At 49.1% G+C, this 20,625-nt stretch overlaps 4 protein-coding genes across 4 annotated transcripts; 3 read left to right on the forward strand and 1 right to left on the reverse strand.

Moving 5' to 3' along the window:
* Positions 1–356: 356 nt before the first annotated feature.
* Positions 357–2,102, reverse strand: BKA55DRAFT_592987 (uncharacterized protein; the record flags this gene model as incomplete). The annotated part of the gene is made up of 4 exons (XM_046195478.1): positions 357–656; positions 719–1,067; positions 1,124–1,362; positions 1,416–2,102. 4 exons carry the CDS (start codon positions 2,100–2,102, stop codon positions 357–359), a joined length of 1,575 nt encoding a protein of 524 aa, XP_046051327.1.
* Positions 2,103–3,459: 1,357 nt separating this feature from the next.
* On the forward strand, positions 3,460–4,011 carry BKA55DRAFT_592988 (Glyoxalase/Bleomycin resistance protein/Dihydroxybiphenyl dioxygenase; the record flags this gene model as incomplete). Its single annotated transcript, XM_046195479.1, has 3 exons — positions 3,460–3,483; positions 3,516–3,847; positions 3,921–4,011. 3 exons carry the CDS (start codon positions 3,460–3,462, stop codon positions 4,009–4,011), a joined length of 447 nt encoding a protein of 148 aa, XP_046051328.1.
* A 3,311-nt stretch (positions 4,012–7,322) lies between these two features.
* On the forward strand, positions 7,323–9,602 carry BKA55DRAFT_592989 (type I 3-dehydroquinase-domain-containing protein; the record flags this gene model as incomplete). The annotated part of the gene is made up of 2 exons (XM_046195480.1): positions 7,323–7,668; positions 7,711–9,602. 2 exons carry the CDS (start codon positions 7,323–7,325, stop codon positions 9,600–9,602), a joined length of 2,238 nt encoding a protein of 745 aa, XP_046051329.1.
* A 7,210-nt stretch (positions 9,603–16,812) lies between these two features.
* Positions 16,813–20,219, forward strand: BKA55DRAFT_329573 (fungal-specific transcription factor domain-containing protein). Its single transcript, XM_046185711.1, has 6 exons — positions 16,813–17,334; positions 17,390–17,456; positions 17,557–17,827; positions 17,882–18,049; positions 18,097–18,275; positions 18,329–20,219. Exons 1-6 carry the CDS (start codon positions 17,173–17,175, stop codon positions 20,182–20,184), a joined length of 2,703 nt encoding a protein of 900 aa, XP_046051330.1. The 5' UTR covers positions 16,813–17,172; the 3' UTR covers positions 20,185–20,219.
* The last annotated feature ends 406 nt before the right edge of the window (positions 20,220–20,625 follow it).

The following is a 20,625-nucleotide window of genomic DNA, read 5'->3' on the forward strand; positions in this document are numbered from 1 at the left end:
TTTCATGTTTGTTGCATGGGTTTCATATGTTCATACTGGATTCCTTTTTTGGGTGACTTGGTTAATGCATGAAAGATGGATGTAGTAGTTATCGTCTTCACTCATGAGTTATGCTCACATTTCCCATTGAATCCGTCCATTATGCCGAGAATCCCTCGTAATTAATCGTACATCAAAGATCTGTAGTTTTACATTTTGCCATATACTCAGAGTAACATTTGGCTACTTCAAAATCCGATCCTTTCCGGCCCGTACCCTTCCTTTCGTCGCAATATGACAATGTCCTGAACTCCATCGTGGGGTTTTTTTTTTTCTCCCGCTGAAACAATAGCCAACCAGTACCGTTGACCTCGGTCCTAAGCTTCCACCTTGGCCTTCTTGATCTCGGTATCTTCAGCAGGCTCTTCTGCCTTTCGCTTGCCGTTAGTCTCAGCTTCAGGCACGGATGCAGCTTCAGATTTCTCGGTAGTTTCGTCCTTGTTCTTCTTGCGGACAAGTCCACTAAGATCGGTGGCGGTCTTCTTGGCCTCGTCAACGCGAGCCTTAGTCTCAGCAGCAGACTCGCCTAGGGCAGCTCCAAGAATGCCACCGATGGGTCCAGCATCAGCACCCAAAATGTCCTTGGCGTCAATGGGGTCATTGCGCAGTTCAACGAGCTAGAAAGTCAGTAAAGGAAACCAAAGACGTCCCGAAGGGACCGGGATGCACAAAGACTCACTCGCTGCTCCATGTCACCGATGACTTCCTTCATCTCTTGGATGGATTTTCGCGCCAGCTCGTTATCCTCGGGGGAGGCCATAGTGGCCAGCTCAACCTCCTTGTTCTGAAGCTTGAGTTTTGAGCTCTTGATGGCGAGCTCCATTTCCTTGACGGCTTCGTCTCGCAGACCTTGGTCCATCTCCTCTCGCTTGGAATTTGCGCCATCGTCACCAGCAGTTGTCACAGAAGCAAATTCCAGAGCGAGGGAAAGCTTGAAGTGGGCTTCAGCAATGATCTCCGACTCCTCGGGGTACAGCTCCAGCTTATATTTGAGCGAGGTTCTACCATCCTCAATGGCATTGGGGTATCTGTATGAGTGTTAGGGTTAAGACAAGGCTGAAATATCGTAGGGGCTTGCGCGTACCGTTCATTCTCGAGAGAAATCTCAGCGAGGGCATCGTGAGTGTCTGCAAGACGCTCCTTCACGTGCCGGACGGTAGGCGAATCGCCCTCTGCAGCCTCCTTGCCTTTGCCGCTGGTTTCAGATTCCTCCTGTTCGAGAAGCTCGAGTTTCTTCATGAAGCAAACTCGGGCAAGGTCGAGGATCTCAAAAGCGGTGGCCAGGTCATCATCTTCTTCCTCTTCTTCACCTTCGCCCTCGGCCTGGTATAGGTCAGTATCTGGTACTAAAAATATGATTCAGGAAAGGTCTATACCTCTTCCTCATCCGACTCATCAAAGTTCTCATCACCAGTAAACTGGAACAGGGGCTTCTTATCTCCCTTAATTTCCTCGGTCTTCTTCTCTCCTTCTTTTTGCTCGGCAACGATCCCGACACCTTCTTGCGTCACGTTCTGTGCCTCAGTCTGGGCAGGCTTCTTGGACTTGTTCTCTGCGCTGCTCTTCTTCTTCTTCTCAGAAGCAGCGGGACCTCCTAGAACGTCGCTCTTGCTTTGGCCAACTCTGAACAAGCTGCGACCATAGTGGAAAAGGATCTCGGCATTATCAGGTGACGTTTCGCCATTGACTTCGGCTTGAAGAACACTGGCGCGTGAGAAGACCTCAGCGGCCTCCTCGTAGTTCTTGTGGGCGTACAGGGCAGATCCCTTTGCTGACAAGTCGGCAATGGTAACCTTCTTAGAGTTGGGATCTTGATCGTTCGCGATGAGGTAGTCGGTGTTGGGGGTGCCAACGCTGGGGGTGCCGATGAGGGGGGTGATGGTAGTGGACTCTGCTTGGTCGGCAGCTTTCTGAGCATCAGAGGGACCGAGGGTGTCAGCGGAGGGAGTCGCGGTCCCTTCAGCTGGCTTCTCAACAGATTTCTCAGAGGAAACTTGGGGCTCGTCGATGACCTTGGCCGTCTCGTCCACGACAGGCGCAGTCTGTTCTGTAGCTTCAGACATTGCGACTCAGGTATGGATGTGTGACAAATGAGAAGATGAAGTCAATTGGATTAAGGAAAGAATAGCGAAGGCAACTTCAGAACTTGATAGATGACTAATGAAATTTGTGGTTGTTGGGAGATGAAATGATTGAAAGTTGGTATTTCATGCGGAGGTTTGCGACAGTCAAAAAGAGACGACCCAGCAACGGTAAAGGCGACCAGGTACCTGATGGGCAACAGGATTGGGAAGGTATGACGCGCCATCGTGCTGAGGGATGGATTTAGCGCGTTTGATTGGCTGATAGGCGCTGGTGGGGGAAACTTGGAGCTCCTGTCGTATGAGCTGAGTTGAAGGATATTCAATCTCTGCGCATCTGCAACTAACGGAAGGTCAATGCCATACGGGACTTATTCTTTTCGACTTTGGGACTCACGCACACGATCTAAGCATTGGGAGAATTTCAGGCGCTCAACCTATCACAGGTTTGCCCTTCACACGGTATGAGCGCTCCTGTGATAGACCCTACCCTGCAGATAACCGTATAAAATGCATTGATGAAGCTATATTCACGGATAGGTACTAGCTGATGTGACTGGATTGATGGATTGTGATGATGTTTAATTTATGCATTTTCTGTGAAGGTGACTTAATGTATACATGCCTGGCACTGTCTTTTGATGGTTGTTTTTGTGACATGTTCAAATCATCGACACACAAACACATAACCACATTGAAGTGCAATCATTGCACGCAGGCATCCAAATGACAATCAACAGTGCTTAAACCAGCAAAGAACTCGTTTAGTTATCCGCTCTATGAAGTTCCATGATCTTCACAGGCTGCCAGTAGAACCCAACAGCCATTGCGATGCAGTCCATCCTCCCTAAAGCTACGATCAGCATTTTGCTATAGCATAATATCATATCATGGGACTGCTGTTACCCATGCAGGCAGGCCATGTAGTTTGGCTCAACAATATCCAATTAATTCATGCGTCTTACTCCGCCACTTTACAGCTGCTCAGCTCCGAGCACTCAACTCCGCGTAAAAACGAGGGTTCACTAATCGATCCGGCTTGGCACGCGTTGCATCGTGGTATCTTGGCGCGAGCTGAACGCCAGGTCATGTGCCCTAGTCTCAGCCAAGGAGGTAACTATTGGCTCCAAGATAAGCCATGATCAGGCAACAACAGCCTCTGACGGAATTTCATTAAATGATACAGTTGGGAACAAAGCAAGAGAAATGTCAAGAGTGGCGGTGATCAGGAGCCCGAGGTATATATTCGAGTGTTGCGGCAATTGTTTTTTGGAAAGAAGACCATTCAACTTACACGAGAGCCATACAACAATCACAATTCCAAACACAGTCACCCACAATGTGTGAAGAGAACCTCGTTCAGGTAGCATCGACATGACCATTCAACATGCCAAGCTAACCCCAATCAAGGAAGCACTCGGTCAAATTTGTTGGCTCGAGGTTCCAGTGCGTGATGTTCCTCAAGCCAAAACCTTCTACATGGAACTCTTTGGCTGGGAGTTTGTACCAGAGCCTCAAAAGGCCGTCGGCGACTGCGTCAAGAGTATGCACTTCTTCAACAAGGGCAAGACCCTCCACGGGGCATTTCTTGAACATGACGAGGAATATCATGTCATCAACAACAATCCCGACAAACCAGGTGCACTGCCCGTCCTGCCAACTCTATGCGTACTGGATTGCGAAGAGACCCTGGCCAAGGCAAATGCGATTGGTGGCAAGACTGCCATGTAAGTTGCGCCCGTTCCATCACGAGGTGGAAAGCTTGAAGCGAATTGAACATCCATATTAACCGTCGCCAAGCCCAAAGACGGCTATTGGAGGAGGGATGGGGTATTTTGCTCGGGTGATTGATACCGAAGGTAACATGATCGGTCTCTGGTCTCAGAAATGACAAGTGAGCGTGGGAAGATAAGGTTGACTTTTGTCGCTTGGTAACTTATCGCAATGGAGATATTATGCCATGCTGCTTGCTTCTGATAAAGTAATCCTCAAGATTTACCGGTACCCCGACTCTATGACCATGATTCAGAATATTATCCAAAATATCCGAACGGTGGAAAATATCAGAGAAAAACGCAAACTTGTTCGGCGAAACTTGTGCTGACCAACCCGATGTTAGACAAAGCTTGACGCCAAGCAAAGCCAAGTCTTGTTTGTCACTGCTATATGAATTATTGGACGGAATCAACTGACATGAACTCGTATGAGTCGTGTCAGACGCCAATTAACAAGCTTCATCGCAAAAAAATTGACATGCAGAGAACTCAAGAAGCGAGCTCTTGAGCCTGTGGTCATTCCTCGCCAAGATGTGTAGAATTTGGACCTGTCTCATTCGTGGACTAACTGGCTCGATAAGCCGTTTGTAAGGGACCATGCTTGAGCCTGGGTCGATTATATGGGGTTGGAGACTTCAGGAATTGACGAAACACGACGGGGTAAGCATTTCATGTCAAGTAATGTATCTGTAACAGACGCGCCCCGGAAACTTAGAGTTCCGATACTGAGATCGTTATAGCTGGAGAAGAAAGTCTATCAGAGTCTGAGTATGTATCAAACCTATGTATGTTTTGTTACAGAACAGCCGAGAAACATGTACGATAGATACGACGCTGAATTACCGTTCAACGGTAGAACAAGATTGACTTTTAACGGCATTGCATGCATGCATGCATTATTATCATACGTCTGACCACACAGAAGTGGAAGATGAGTGGCTGTTGGTGATACTATAGACGGAAAACCGCTTCTGTGCATATCCGGCACATTGACCAGATTGGGAAGAATCTATCTACTTGGAGCATGTCCAAGCGACATTTGGGAATACGACCGTAGAATAAACTACAGACTCCCAACTCCCGTGACGACGACGTAGTATTAGTCCTGCGGAGATTGCTTATGAGACGAATACGTAACGTCTCTTGAGTCTCTGTAACTTTTCCGTTCATGTTCCGTCCCGTGAAGCTTTGCCGCGACCTAGACGAGGAGACAAGAGACATGGATCTCCACTGAACAAGATAGTCGTTATCCACTGAAGACTAACGCAGCGTAGCACCGGAGAGAACGGCGAGACGATATCCGCCCATCTGATGCGTACTTCTCCAATGGTTACAACCAAAACATATTCTGTAGCGAAACGAAGATCCCGTGTAATAAGACAATATCACGCCAGCTTAAGAAACAAAGTGGGCAATGCTGGGATTAGATATTAGTTAATGCTCGTCCTGAGTTTATAGCGGCAATAGGCATAGGTATAGCCATAGACCCCTGAGATAAACGTTGCGCCGAGTGCAACCTGTCCATTTGACTGTGGTCGATGGCATTATCATGCTGATGGTATCGCATGGGCTTTGAAACATAGAACAAGAACAAGGGCAAGGATTGAAGTGGGAGCCACTCGAAACAACCGCGTACCGACAGCGGAGTATGCGGGGACTTCTCACATCTGATTGGAGGATAATTCGAATCCAAGAAGCTCCATCTATCAGAGGTTATGGAGAATTATTAGTCCAAAAGCTTCGACCCTTGGGGAGGGCAGGGCCCCCACCCCCATTGAACTACATCTCTTTGTGGCGCTTTCTCTTATTCCTCTGAGGAATTTTGCTGTCAAGTATCAAAGTATCGTCAGGAAAAGACGAGATGCAGTTCATGGACCTGGAGCCCCCAAATAATCCGTCCACTGCATTATGCACTTTCTCTTTAGTGTTGGTCCCCATGGGCCAAGGGTCGGCCGCTAGTGAGGTCAGTATTCCATGGCATCAGGAAGATTATGAGTGACGATCTGCTAAGGGAAGAGTTTCTAGTTATGGTTTGATCGGGAAATAGATGTGTTGACCGAAACACCTAATTACGTTGGGTCAATCCCAAATCCAACCCCCACGACGGATATATTGGAACCATATTTGATCATCCTGGCATTAGTTACGATGAGTATACGGATAATATCATAACATATAGCATTATTATAGGAAACAATCTCAGCATATCCTCTCCATACAGTACCATAGCAATATCGCAGATGACAGGACTGCCCAATAGATAAGATATATGTAGCCTCAGATAGACTTTCTACTCCATGTCCCAGCACAACGGTTGACAAGCTCGAGACGGGTGTCTCCTTGGTCGCCTGGTGGTGGAAAATATCGCCTCACCCATGCCGCTTGACTTGATTTTCTCCCTTCCACCAACGATAACAGTCTAATCCTGGTTCATAGCCAGTCTTCGGCACCAACGCCTTTCTTCAGTATCATTGCTCATCTCCATCCCGTCTTCTCTGTCTCCATCCTCCTTCGCTTCGTCTCCAGTTCTCAGTATCCACTGAAGACAATCCACTATCACTAGGTATCCACTGCCCTGTCCGTCAGCTCCATCAGGTATCGTCAGGGATCCATCTCATGTACCCAATCTGAGTCGGCTCAAACACCATCCCATCGGTCAAATAATCATCGCTTGGCACTTTTTAGCGACTTTACATACATACTCTAGGTCTTGGCCTAGTCTTAGTCTTTGCATCGCTTCCCTCATCAACCTCCATCCGTCCCATCATGCTATTACTGCCTTGTCTGCACTGCGCCTTATAGCCCCAGGACATGTAATTCTTGCTCTGATTAGTCGCCTTCATCAATAGGTGAGTTACCCCCCAGGAAAACTCAACAGTCCTACCTTCCTTCCTACCTTCCTCTTTCTCTTCTCTCATCAAACCTCAAACCTTACCCCATACTTGAGAAATCATCCCCACAACAAAGGGTCCGCATTCACTTCTTACCACTACAACTACCTACCATCATTTACTATCATAGAGACCCAACTTGTTCTTGCGACTCAATTCTAATACTCCATATAGAATTTTCTGCTACTTCCTCTGGACATACCTGGAATTGGAGCTACAACAGCAACTCGACACACGCACCGCCATTTCACCATTTAATACTCAAATCTTCATCGCGACGTCGAACGTTGCGCCGTATACGAGAAACACACCGAGAACCGATAACGAACTTCACTACGTCCCGAAAATCAATAATTGAATTTCCGATCAACAGAACGTTTTCCAGCGCATTGAAGGCGCCTGCTTTGGATGGGAGCGCATTTGGTGTAGGCAAGGACACTGGGAATAGCTTCAGCGCAAAGCTGTAACAACGACGGAGCTCAAGAGGCGGAACGTTTCTACCGTACCGAAAAAAAACTCTAAAAAAACTATACAAAATGGCCGCCGTTCAATCGATATTAACGGAAACCCTTCCCGGGCCGACGCCCTCAATTGCCTTGAATGGCGCTACCGAACCAACCACTATGCACATCGACCGACCGAGTTCGAGTCCAGTAATGGTCAACGAGAGCACGTTTGGAAGCACACCGGCAAAGGGAGACTCCAGAATCGTCGTCATCATGTATGGACCAGGTCAGGAACACATCGTCTCAGTCTTCGCAGAGGTGCTGGGTACGCCATGCAGAACAAGGAATGGGTTTGAGGAGGTTTCGCCCGAGGATTCTGGATTCGTTGTAGGAGTCGCAGCAAACGAAGCGAAAGGCGACGTTGCTGCACGCAATCGCAACCTTGTTGTCGCAATAAATACTCACTGTGTGAATTTAGGGATGCCTCCTGACATCCAACTTTCTACCCATTGCGACTACGAATTCCTCTATACCGAGTCCCCGTTCTTCCGTCGCGACCTGGCTAGATTCATCTCATTTACTTTGGGTCAGATCAATTACCATGAGGCTCTCATGGCAAAGCCAAGAACCTATTTCATCTCCACGACCTTCCCAGACGTCCACGCCGCTCTGCCTAATATCGATATCCTAACTGTTGGCGCTGATGCGGTTGAGATCCGCGTTGATTTACTTAGAGAACCTCTTGGCGATGGCAGCTATTCGGAAGTCCCCAGTCTCAGTTATGTTGGGGAACAGGTCATGCTTCTCCGCCAACGGACAGAGCTTCCCATCATCTTCACAACACGATGTGTAAGAGAGAATGGAAGGTTTCCCATGGACAAACCGGAATTGTACTACGAATACCTCTACCGTGCGATTCAATGGGGTGTAGAATACATCGACGTAGAACTTTGGCTTCCAGAAGAGATTCGCAAGAAACTCCATGAGCAGCGGGGAAACTCGCGCATCATGTCGGCGTTCCACGACTTCTCAGGAAATTTCAGATGGCCGTCGGCGTATGCTCAGGAGGTGTTCCAAAGGTCTATACCCTACGCGGATATCATCAAGATGATTGCTATAATCAACGAACACAACGAGAACTTCGAACTAGAGTATTTCCGTTCCAAGATGCGTGCCGAGTACCCCAATGCGCCCCCCTTCTCCGCTGTCAACATGGGCGAAGTTGGCCAGTTTTCAAGGACTCTGAACCCTGTCTTTACACCTATTACCCACCCACTTCTTCCTCTCATCGCTGCTCCTGGGCAATTGAGCGCCGCCGAGATCAACGCTGCTTTATCACTTCTAGGTCAATTACCAAGAAAGCGCATCTATGGAATCAACAGCTCATCGTCTCGAAACGCCACGCCACAGGCTCCCTTCTATGAAAAGTGTATCAACGAACTTGGTCTTCCGCATCAATTCGCAGTTGTCGAGAGGCATCCAAACAACCCAAGGAGCTTGGAGACATGGTGCAACCAGAAACATTTCGGAGGCGCCTATCTCAACCCGGGTCTACCACATAATGCATTGACAAAGATTAGCCCATTCTTCGCAGGGTTGAACGGTGGCAATGGGCCAATCTTAACGGAGGCTGCTCGCGTTATTGGAGTTGTAGATACAATTGTGGTCCAGTCAGGCACCTCATCCAGATCGTCTTCTCCGGGCTCAATGCCATCAAGCCCGCGACAACGGCAGAGCGACTCAGTTGATCTCAGCAGCCAGTCCGGCCTAGGCTCATCGACTTCCCTTGTATTCGACAACGCTGGATGGAAGGGTATACTCAGCACACTTACAAGAGATCTGGCACCGTCTGCGTACTTCGGCCGCTCGGCTGTTGTCATGGCATCTTCTTCAGATGATGCAGCTCCTGTCTTCTTTGCCATGAGAGCTCTCAAGATCTCCAAGATCTATACCGTTGGCTTCCGTACACCTAGCAATCTTGCTCGAAATGCGCCTCCCATCGAACCGTTCATCAGCCTCGAAAGTCTGCAACGCGCCCGCTCAGTGGAAGACGATAGTGCGCCTTTTGTCATCGTGTCAGCTCTTGGTTCGGAAAAGAGTCATCTGGTTGGCATGTTGTTACGAGCATTTGGAGGAGTCGGACCAAAGGGAACAACAAACACGAAAAAGGTGTTCCTTGATCTGGCTGACGGAGCTGTCAGGAAGAGTTCTGATCCAGGGCTCATCGCGGAGAAGAACGGATTCGCTGCCTATGGAGCGGACGATGTTGCAGCATTTACAACGGTTGAAAGCTTGAGGTTACTCGTAGGGCAAAACGTGCCCTACAGCTTTGTTAGACTGGCAAGTGGAAGCCATCGTTACGGCGTTTGAAAGGAGTTGCGCAAAACTTGCCAAAAGATTACCTCAATCGCCAACGACAAGCACCCCGCCTGTTTGCCAGAAAGGAGAACAGTTACGATACACGTTTAGCTCATCTACTATCGGGGTCAATTGACTCTAGGGCACCGGCGACAGAATAGGATGGATGTCCGAAGCGCCCCAGTCTAGGGGCTTGCACGACGCTTTCGCTACAAAAGGCCAAGCCGGGTAACAAACGAGGAACTGTCCCCGTTATATGCGCGCCAAAGGTTCCTGACGCCAAGCGCCGACTGCCATCGAGACCGTCTGGGAATTCTCTTGTGATTGTCTGCCAGCGAACGAAGAGAGTCTTGGCCACATCAGACTTATCGCGCCTGGCTTCGGGTCATGGGGGTAGTCAAGATGAGCCGCTCTTGGCGGCTTTGGTGCGTGCGAGAAAGTCGCAGAGTTGCATCTTCGACGGATGTCGATCTCGTGTGCAGACGACCCCTGTTAAACATATACAGGGGGCCCTATATAGAGTGGGCTCTTATTGTAACGGCGGCGGCCTGAACCGTCACCACCAATTTGAGGTCCGCCGACCTCCACAGATATGAGCGCGGAGGTTCAACTTTTTTCGTTATGAACCTTCCCGATCTGTTACATATTTTTAACTATGGGCTATAACCATCTAAGTATAGACGTGCCCATGCAAGATTGACTACGATATGAGGATTCAAGATGTATACGAGAACCAGTGGGTTGGAAATCACCTATATGTCAGTCGAATATTACATAGACGCTTCTGGCAAATATTACCGAAGCTCAAGTTGATGACGAGATTTGAGAACTCTTTGCTCCACTATTTGATGTTATTTTCTTTTTGTGTACTCATTCAAAGTTTTAGAAAGTCTGAGGATCCTCGTCACCCTGCTGACCATCTCCTTGGCAGGTTGTGCCCATCTGAGGACGAGGCCAGTATCTGGTTCGATTTAAACTCAATGATGTTTTGCATACGTACCACGATCATTTCTCATAAACACTCACCTGCAAGACTTGTACTGTAGCCCCGCAAGGTTTCCGTGAACCCTTGCCAAATACCTCATCTGTCATTTGCAGGCGTCTGCCCAGGCTTCAAGTGAGATGGGTTTAGAGGCTGTGTGAGATTCAGGGCGCTTGGTTGGGGTTGCTTTACCCTGGTCCATGTCTGTGGCTCTTTGCCTCGTTGCAAGTGTCGGTATCTGTATGTATGCCACAAAGTCCCTAGACTTTTCCATGTTTGGTTCTCTTTAAGAATTTGGCGGTAAAGGGCGGCTACGGCCCTGTTAAAGGGAGAGAGGGAGGGGTTAAGCTGTAGCCGAGTTTAGGAACGTCCGTATGAGACCAGTCATGGTGAGATAAGATGAGCCATCCTGAGCTCATTATATCGTCTCATATTCGAGATAAGGAGGCAGTTCCTCGGTGGACTGAGTTCAAATAGTAAGCACATTTTATCCGGCAGTTCTATTCTGCATGACCTTGGCTTGATCTCCCTGCTGAATGGAAACCGATACGTCACAAGTGTTAATGCCGACCAACAAGCGCATACTCTGTAAGATGTATAATGTTAGACAATTACCAGAATAAAGCAAGTAAGAAATCAAAAGTCACCCGTTTCGGGGAGACGGATCTTGTGTCTTTCAGTGAACGATCTGGGACCCGTATAGAAACCGGAGAAAACTTGGGCATGATTCGTTCCTAAGGCAAGAAATAAGGGGCGTGTGTATGTACGTATGTATGTATGCATGCATGTATGCTGGAGACGAGATGAGATGAGATGAACGAAACAACACCATGTTGTTCCCCCTAAGGGCTAGTAAGTTCAGATGATGAGAGTACCTTTGCAGATGCCTTGACAATGTGAAAGACAAGTACGTAGTATCACTTCACGCGTGGCCAGCACTGGTTTGTTTGCCACAGATGGCCTGGCCCCCTGGCTTGAGCCACGCTGCAGCCCTCTTTGAGTAGAGAAACATGCTAACGCTGCAGTGAGAGGCATCTAGACTGCAAATCCACACACATGGGGCTTGCAGAGAGAAAAACCCCGCCATGAGGCTCGCGACACACCTCGGTAGCAAAACAAGATTGAAGTGTATCAGGTTGAGTCAAGTTAGGCTTGGAGGCCCGTCTTCCCAGAGGATCTGAACGGAAACCGGTAACTGAATCAACAATGTAAGTCATGATCAAATTAAGGCAATTCCAGGGGCGGGTGGGGATGTGATAAAGACGATGCAGTGCATACAAATATGAAAAAAAAAAAAAAAAACAATCTCAAGCGCCCATGAGAAAAATGTATCTGATGCACATAGCCGTAGCTGCTGACACCATTCAGGGTCAGCAACAAGTCTGCAACATGGAATTCATAGATATTGATTGATATAAATCCCTAGTGGTTAGCTAGTATCTTGCCTCAAGTACTTAGTCGTATATGGACACTGTGTTAATGAGTGAGCGAGTAATACCTCTAATGCTATGGTAACAGACTCACTGATACACGTGGAGGTCCGATGCCTGACGACGACTGCCAGGATCGTCTTATCCACCTTGACACACTCTTCTCTGGAGTTCGAGTTGTAAGAACACAACGATTACAGTTCTAACTGCCGTGCTCAATAATCCCGACAACGGCAACTGGATTCTGAATCCAAGCGAACTGGAGAACCTCCACCTCTAGGTGGAGAATAAGACCATTGTGAGTTTGTATCCTATCTGTTTGTCCTGGACCTGGCTGTCATGGTGCACGCGGAATCAGGCAAGAAGTGCAAGTGTTGATGATGAACTAGAGCCTAAGAGCTGCATTGTCGAGGCAATTACTGAGCAACTGAGAGCGCCCAAGTCGACTTCGCAAAGTATTGGGTGGATGAAAGATGCATTGATCAGTTGTACACCACAAGTATTCGCTGTATCCAGGCTCAATATTGTGACCCATCCCATCTTGTCGATAGCAGCGTGTTCTTGTGAGCCAAGATCTTGGACAGCTCTTGAGTGAGTTGCCGTAACGCACGTGTAGGGTCCAAGAACGATGTTGATTCCAGTCGTTTATCATTGACTGGCAATAATTCGGTGCCCCGTAACACGTATGTGGATATGATATAGCCTTGTTGTGATGCAAGTGCTCCTGGCTGTTCGGCGCTTTCTGCGTTGCCCACTGTCACCTCTATTCCGGCGGAAGACACTGTACTAGTGTAAAGCCCATTAGTTGAGGATGTAGCTGTCCAGACATCCACAGGAGGGCAGTTAGCCGAGTTTGGCAGGGCATATGTTTTGTGTGTAGGGCCTAGCAGAAACCCAGCAATCCACCAAGAAGTGGTAAACTTCACGTCATTCGTTTGTGAGAGTGAGGGCGATGATCTCAGACAAACCATATCGAAGTACGCGGCTGGTTTCATCTTTAGGTGAACCACTCAGGCTGGCTATTCGTGTGTTAGCTCAGCAAGGACAAGTTCGAAAGGCTTAGGACTTGGGTAGTGTGAGAATGGTTCGATAGCCAATCTATACCGGGTACGAATCGAGTACCTGGGGTAAAGTGGATGTACCCGGTAGAGACAGAAAAAGGTAGGGAGGGCCGGCATTGCTAGACTTGCACATTGCCTTCTAGAAAACCACGGTGCCAAGCTTAGCCTTTAGCTGGGCTGGCAGCCGTGGAGACTTCGCAAGCCGGGAACCTGTTGGGTTTAGCCTATTTATCAAGCTTCAATGCGCTCGGCATTGACTATACCACACTTTCACGCACTGGCCAGTCTTTAGTGTGAACATTGATAATTAGCACTGCGTCGCAATAGCAGAATTCGAAAGGCTTGGACATGGTGTCGAGGCGAGGTCTGGTGCGGCAGAGGAAAAGCCACCTAAACGTGGATTGACAAGGATACTGGGAAACCCATGCACAAACCCAGGGTTTCAAACGGCCTCAAGGTCCAAATCGGGGGGACAGAGCCGACATACCATGAGAAGGGCGAAAGGCACGCACCACACACCGATACTCGCCAGGCTGCCAGGATGTTAGCCTCATGACGACTTGAAGCCTATGAAGCGGAAAGACGAGCATGGGAAGATCCAGCCCACCCCAATCTTTCAGTTCTGATCAACAAGACATGGGAATGATGAAGCGCTAACTCTTAACGCAATCCTTATGGCTGCAGAAGATGCTGGTGTACAGTATCTCCCACATATGCAGGTCCGATGCTCCCATGTCCTGTTTGCTTTTTTCGAAGATACAGTTGTGAGCTCTTATAACAGGGTCAGTACAGTATCGATCCTAAATCATAAGACTTAGTTGATAGTCAGCCCTGCTGATCATTTTCAAGGGTGCTCCGAAAATGAGAGAAAAAACTGAAGAGTTCAGCTAGATCGAAATGCTAGGAGGGTGTTGCCGATAGCCCCTCGCGGCTCCGTTGAACCTGCTGCTTACCAGGGGACATCTCGGCCGGAGTGGAGTGTTATTCGAGTGTTCACGTCATGTTTGGAGAATGAACATCCCTTGTGTATAATCAGTGCTGCAGAGCCCTGAGAGACAGGAGCGGTGGCTGGGCGTTTATAGAAATAACCCTGATAAACAATAGTAGTAGCTGCTGAGTCCCACGAACTTGGGGAGAGCGTGGCGCTTAGGAAGCCTTAATTCTGATTGCTCCCGCTAGTCTCTCGGCCGACTCTTGAAAGCTAAGATCATGCAGGTCCGAACTGTGGACACTAGATATTATGGATAATTCCCGCTTGGTAATAATAGGTCGAGCCAGGAGCAACCACTAGGGGGACGAAAGAGCTTCTCCGGAGATATCCAGAAGTCCGATGTTGCTGATGCCATGCGCCATGGCCAGGGAGTAAGGAGGATCATTTTCGAGATTCGACATGGCCGTGTGAGGATGTGATCTATACCGCCTGTCACTGAGATGAGGGAGGAGGCCCAGAAGATGGCATAGGTCTGGACTAAGAGTGTCAAGGTAGCAACCCGTACGGGAACGAACGCACTGTGACTTAGGAGAGCGCGATATTGATAAGGATACCCAGGTTCCAGGCACCTAGCCAGGACCCTGTCCATAATCGATGGAACCAACCAACAGCCATCCATCGGCTGCAAGTTGGGATGATACATCACTGGGATGCCAACGGGCGGTCTGTAAGTTCTTCGCGGAGGCGAGAGAGAAGCCTGATGCTAACTTCAGCTCTTTGATAGTTTTGGTCATCTTTTCTACCAAGTTCGACCAGCGAGACCAAATCCGGTGAACCTATTCTTGTCTAGGTTGTTTATGCGGAGCCTTCAGGCTTCAGTTGTGCCTTTGAAACACTGTATGCAGGTGCATGTATGCGATAAAACGTGACGCCATTGGACGGATGTCGTGCAATGGATGCTCAGGACGTCGACCACGATAACAAAAGCGGAATTCCATGTTTGTGACAGAAACTCCTAGATCCTCACTCTAGAGTTTCAGGCTCACCAAAAAAGCACAAGCAACTACTAACCTATCGCAACTGCCCTGGTTGTCGTCCGTTCCATTCGGTCCCCGCCCGCCCCTAGTTTCCATTGTCAAAAGACAGGGTCCCTACTGCCCCAGTCAAGCCCCAAATAACGCTGTTCCCGCTATGCTTAAGCGAAGCGTCCGCTAATTCAGGCACCTTACGGGAGACCCTAGGTAGGTAGGTAGTGCCTGACTTACCTCCACTTCTATCCATCCATCGCTCCTGCTGTCAGAACGTCTGGCAGACAGGAGCCATGTGTGACTGAAAGCACGCTGTGCAAATAGAAGGAAAGCATGGACAACGCCACCAAATGACAGGCAGGAACCAAGAGCTTGGACCATCTTCACGTCTTTCTCGTTAGACAACTCACCAACCTAGCCCACATTAGAACATACCCGAAGCCTTCTGGATCCAACCCATATCGCAAGTCTCGCTTCTCGCCTTACTTGTCTCGTCTGAAAGGCTACCTTGAGCCCTGGGTCCAGATGCTTCGTGCACTTACACTTAACAGGCATCTATGTAATTACTTGCCTAGGTCCTGGACAGAATACAGACCCGTAGCTCTGGGTCGGTCCGGCATTGATAGACCTTGACCTCTGATCTTTGATCGGTGCCCCTGGTTAGCCTCAGCTTGTCAATGAAGCCGACAATAAGGAAGAAGGGTTCCGTCTTGCCTCAGGAGGAGCATCCCAAAGTGCCTTTTATTAAGTCACGGAGCCTAGGTACTGATGACCATCAAGCCGGAAACTGGGACGTCCAAAGCTGCAGAACAGGAACTGTCAACTTGAAGCAGTTCCATATCGACTGGTACCTTACTGCTCTGGCAGTTACAGAACCAAGTAGTCGAGCAAGCCTATATCGAAGACTATGAGAAAGACGTTCCTAATCGCTGTCGACCTTGTCCCTGCCACTTTCGCTAACATGAGCCCGAGTTTCTGGTCATGGAACTTGGGACCCGCATAGCATGGCCTGGTGTCCCCTGGCACAAATGAAGACGTACGTATTGTACTAGTCTAGTCCTTGCAACAGATGTCTAATCTGGTGTGAGGAGGAATCCGCTTTTCAGGACCATTTAGTGGGAGCAAAGGCCGAGAGGACCTTTAGGAACGAGACCGAGTACGCACCTCGATTAAGACACAAACCCGTGCCTGTCTAGCATCTAAAAACAACAAAAGCCGGAGGAAGCAGACAGGATCGACAGATGCCTCGGGTAATACTACAGTACTTACAAAAGACGAGCGGCTTCAGGGCATGCGCTTCCCCGGTTTGGTCATTTGGGGGCCCATATGTTACCGTCATTTGGGGGTTTAGCATGTCGGTTGGGAACTTGGGGGTTACTCTACAGGACTCCCTTCTTCATAGTCGCCATGGCCTCTGTGCGCTCCAATAACACAGCTGGTCCAGACGCCAGCAAGATACGCCGTTTGCCTTAAAAGAGATTATGCTGGTATTGGCTGCTCTGCAAGTTCGTGTGAGCCATGCCTGTCAGAGTCAGCATTTCAGAAACAGCATCCACAAGGGGACTCAAATCTTGAGCTCCGTTTCCCCACCATGATCCATCCCAACATCGACACCACCATCTCATCATTCATGCCCGCACCCCGGTCCTGTCACTAGCCACCTCCACATTGGCAACAACCAGAATGAGACCGGCGACTGGGGTTCGGTCGGGTCAGTCGTACAATTCTGGGCCTCCGAAGTCATTCTACTACCGGTCCTGTCCCATCTTCTAGACGCCTCACCTTACTTACTTCTAGGCTCGATCTCCTCCTTCCAATTTCGTCCTTATTTCTGTTTATGTTACCCGGCCTCTTGGGAGCATATCAATTATCATCAAGCTGCACCATCATCATCGCTGTCGTCGTTGACCGTTCATCCATACTGTCAACTAACACGGTATAACGAGCCACACCTACAGAGTGCTTGGATGTGGTATCACTTGGAATGATCGACTTCTTTTAGCTCAAACGACACTCCAATCACTCTTTTCTTTTCTTTCCCGCATCATTGTCTTTCATTTACGTCGGTATAAGTTCTTTGAGACACTACCAACAAACCGAATAACGACTTCAACCACGAGCGGATTTCATTCGTTACCACCAGCATAGTTATGACTACTTCCATATACGACACCATGAACGTTCCTCACATACCTGGAGTCCACCCCGTGGCCATTCCTCGACCTCAAGTTGGCATTGAGCGCCTTCCAACTCGCCGCATGAGCAATGAGCCACGCGAATCAATGAATTGCAAGTCATGCCGAAAGCGAAAGGTGAGACATTGTGATGCGTTCTCAAGAGCTGTGATTCTTACTAGCATTGCTCCAGATTAAATGCAACCGACTCCGACCTTCCTGCGAGGCTTGCCAGGTTTTCCAATGCCCTTGCATTTATGGTAAGTAGCCACTTCATTACAAAACTTGTGTTGTCGATTCCGATTTCTCAGCATCTCCGTGCCGGCCCTGATCCAGCAACGCAGGCTAACTCAGCTGCAGACGCTGTCCCCAAAAAGCGTGGGCCAAAGACAGACGTATTGGAAGCACTTTTGAAAAGGGTTGACGGACTCGAGGCAAAGTTGAGAGAAAAGGGCGAAGACGATGTGTCGCTTGCAAGCTCAAATTTGCCTGGAGCTGGAAAGGGAGAAGCTTCTGAAGATGGTTCTCAAGTCACTGAAGTTGGCGAGTCGATAGCCAAACGTGTCATAGTCGACGCACGCGCATCTCCTGGTGATACGGCATCACTTTCTCCGCATACTCCAATAGCTCGGTTTGTGTTGTAGTCACTTTGCTACCCTGGCTTGATAACTGACTCGCTCTCTAGTAACCTGTCCCCGCCTCCCGCCCAAGCTGAGGTCTTGCTCGATACATATTTCGCCAGGTTTCATGGGAAACCTTACTATATCGTCGATGAATCCTCTATCCGACAACGACTTCAGCTCAACCAACTCCCTCGATTCCTCTCCTTTGCCATTTCAGCTGTAGCAGCGAGGTTTGTTCCCCCTTAATAGCACAGACCCCCATGCTGACCGTATTCAGACACACCACCGACCCTAGTGGGTATCAAGCGGCTGCCAACCTTAGTGAAGACCTTGCAGCACGGGCTAGACGAGAGATCAACACCGACGAGCCATCAATAGATGGATTGCAGGCGCTCCTGTTGTTGGTCAGTGCCTTCACTGCGACAGGAAAAGGAAAGAAGGCGTACATGCTTATGAGTAAGGAGTAACATTGCACTCAGATGCCAGTAATTGGTGCTAACAAGGCATAGCAAGTGCCACTGGCATGGCCATGGCGCTAGAGATACATAAGGAAACTGACGGACAGGCCCGAATGACTCCAGTTGAACGTGAGATGCGACGCAGACTTTTTTGGACTTGCTACTTGCTTGACCGGTTTCAAGCAACCGGTTCGAAGCGCCCCAGCCTAATCAGCGACAACACTATTAGGCTGCGGCTTCCTTCTTGGTCACCTAACTCATCCTCGCTACCCGTCGAAGGCGAGTTCTTCCAGACAGGCTCGAACCTCCAGTACTTCCAGGGCAGCGACAAGAAGCCTCAGGGAAGTATGGGCATGCTCATCGACATCACACGTGTTCTTGGAAACACGAATCGATATCTGGCCGCTGGCGGTGTCAAAGGCGACTCTCACTTTCCATGGCACACACTTTCCACAATATCCAAGATCCGCCAGGACCTCGATGTGTGGGCCTCTGGAACTGAAGACGTCTTTTCCAACCTTGGCACGCTTTTTGGACAGGCCGACTCGACTATCCTCCTGCTCAGCAAAGTTATCTACCACCTCATCCACTGTCTTATTTACCGACCGTTCCTCCCTATCGACCTTGCAGAACTTGCTGAGACAGGACAGCACCAATCCTGGCAGATTGAAGCCACTAACATGTGCTTCCTTCACGCCAACGCCATCATGGAGCTGATCCAACTTGGAAAGCAATCGGGAATTGTCGACTGGCCGGCATTTATTGGATATTGTGTCTGCACCGCAGGAACAGTTCACGTTCATGGAGCCCATTACAGTCAGCAAGGGAACCAAGGCGAGCTCAATGTCTTCAGCTCCGCAGCAGATTTCCTGTCGAGAGAGATGCAGTTCCTGAGTGAGCTCCGGTACGCCTGGGCTACAGTACAACACCAACGCGAGACGCTTCAGGACATTAGCCATGCACATGGGGAGTTGGTGAAGGCTTTGGCTCGCAGCTCAATGCGGTATACACCTGGGTTTCACAGCGAGGATTTCTTCGATCGTTATTCCAACATTGGAGGACCAGGTGGCCCGTCTTTCAGTTTCGATGCGGCCAATCTTCGCCTTGCAGATGTTGCAGTTGACATGGGTGCTGGACCAACTACTGAGGATACCTTCCGAAACAACGATGGACCACAGCGACCGAGCCTCAAGCGCAAGAATACGGCGCCACCAGGACCTATCAATCGGAGACGACCTGACGTGAAAGTTATTTCGAGCCTCGCACCCTCTGCATCAGGACTACCTACTCCAGGCACTGCTCGCCGATCATTCTCGTATACCTCTGGAGGGATGCCACATTCATCGCCTGGCCTCCTTGCAACACCAACCTCAATCCCGACTCATCACGAAAACCAGGAGATGTACACTATGCATGACCACATGGGTGGTGATGCATCCGCAAACAATGCTGCAGTCGCGGCAGCAGCGGCAGCAGGTTTCACCATGTCACCCACGTCGCATACCGTTTCATCTCATAACATGCATCCAATGGGTGGCGCACCTTTCAGCCCACCTTACAGCTATGGCTCAGGGTCAAGTATTACAAATTCTGGACCAGGTATGATCAATGAAGCGAACGGAGGCTATGATGCAATGTTCGGAACAGTGCCCACGAACGCCTTTGGCAGCCCAGCGGCGTGGCACGGTGATGACAGCCATACCAAGATGCACCTTAACCAAATTCGACCGGTAGCAACAAGCCCCGGAGCGCGAAGCAACAATGGCAGTACTGGAACGGGCCCAGGAGAGGAGAAGGACCCATTCCTGGCTCTTCTCGAGCAACTCGCCGAGAATGAAAATCGATCACAGAACGGGCATGGGGGTGATCTTGACTTCTTCCTTGGTAACTCAACTGTCAACCCCTGAGCGTGGTTGAAATGGGAGCATATTTACTTTTCATTGTTTTTCTTTTCTTTTTGTTACGATTATTACAATTCATGTACATAGATAGGAGGAATAAGTCGCTGGGCGATGCGCAAAGGACGCATAGCTCAGGAAGCTCAACGCGGCAATTGGAATTGGACTTGGGGCGCAATGGACACTTGCAGCATTTACAGGCGAACGGATGGTTGAGTCAATGGATGTTTCATGAGGGCGGGATCCTCGACAGACAACGAACTGGTACGAAATCTTGAAGAAAAGCATTAGCCACTGTATATTAGAATAGCTTCCAAACATCGAACACGAACGAAGCAAAATGAAATAAAACATTGTAAACTAGTAAACCTGGGGGCTATTTAGTGTTTAGCATGTCGAATGATTATTTCCACCACGAGTCAGTGCAAGAGGTGAACTAACAGTATAACG

Source organism: Fusarium redolens (assembly GCF_020744475.1).
Source record: "Fusarium redolens strain MPI-CAGE-AT-0023 chromosome Unknown BKA55scaffold_6, whole genome shotgun sequence".
Classification (NCBI taxonomy): domain Eukaryota; kingdom Fungi; phylum Ascomycota; class Sordariomycetes; order Hypocreales; family Nectriaceae; genus Fusarium; species Fusarium redolens.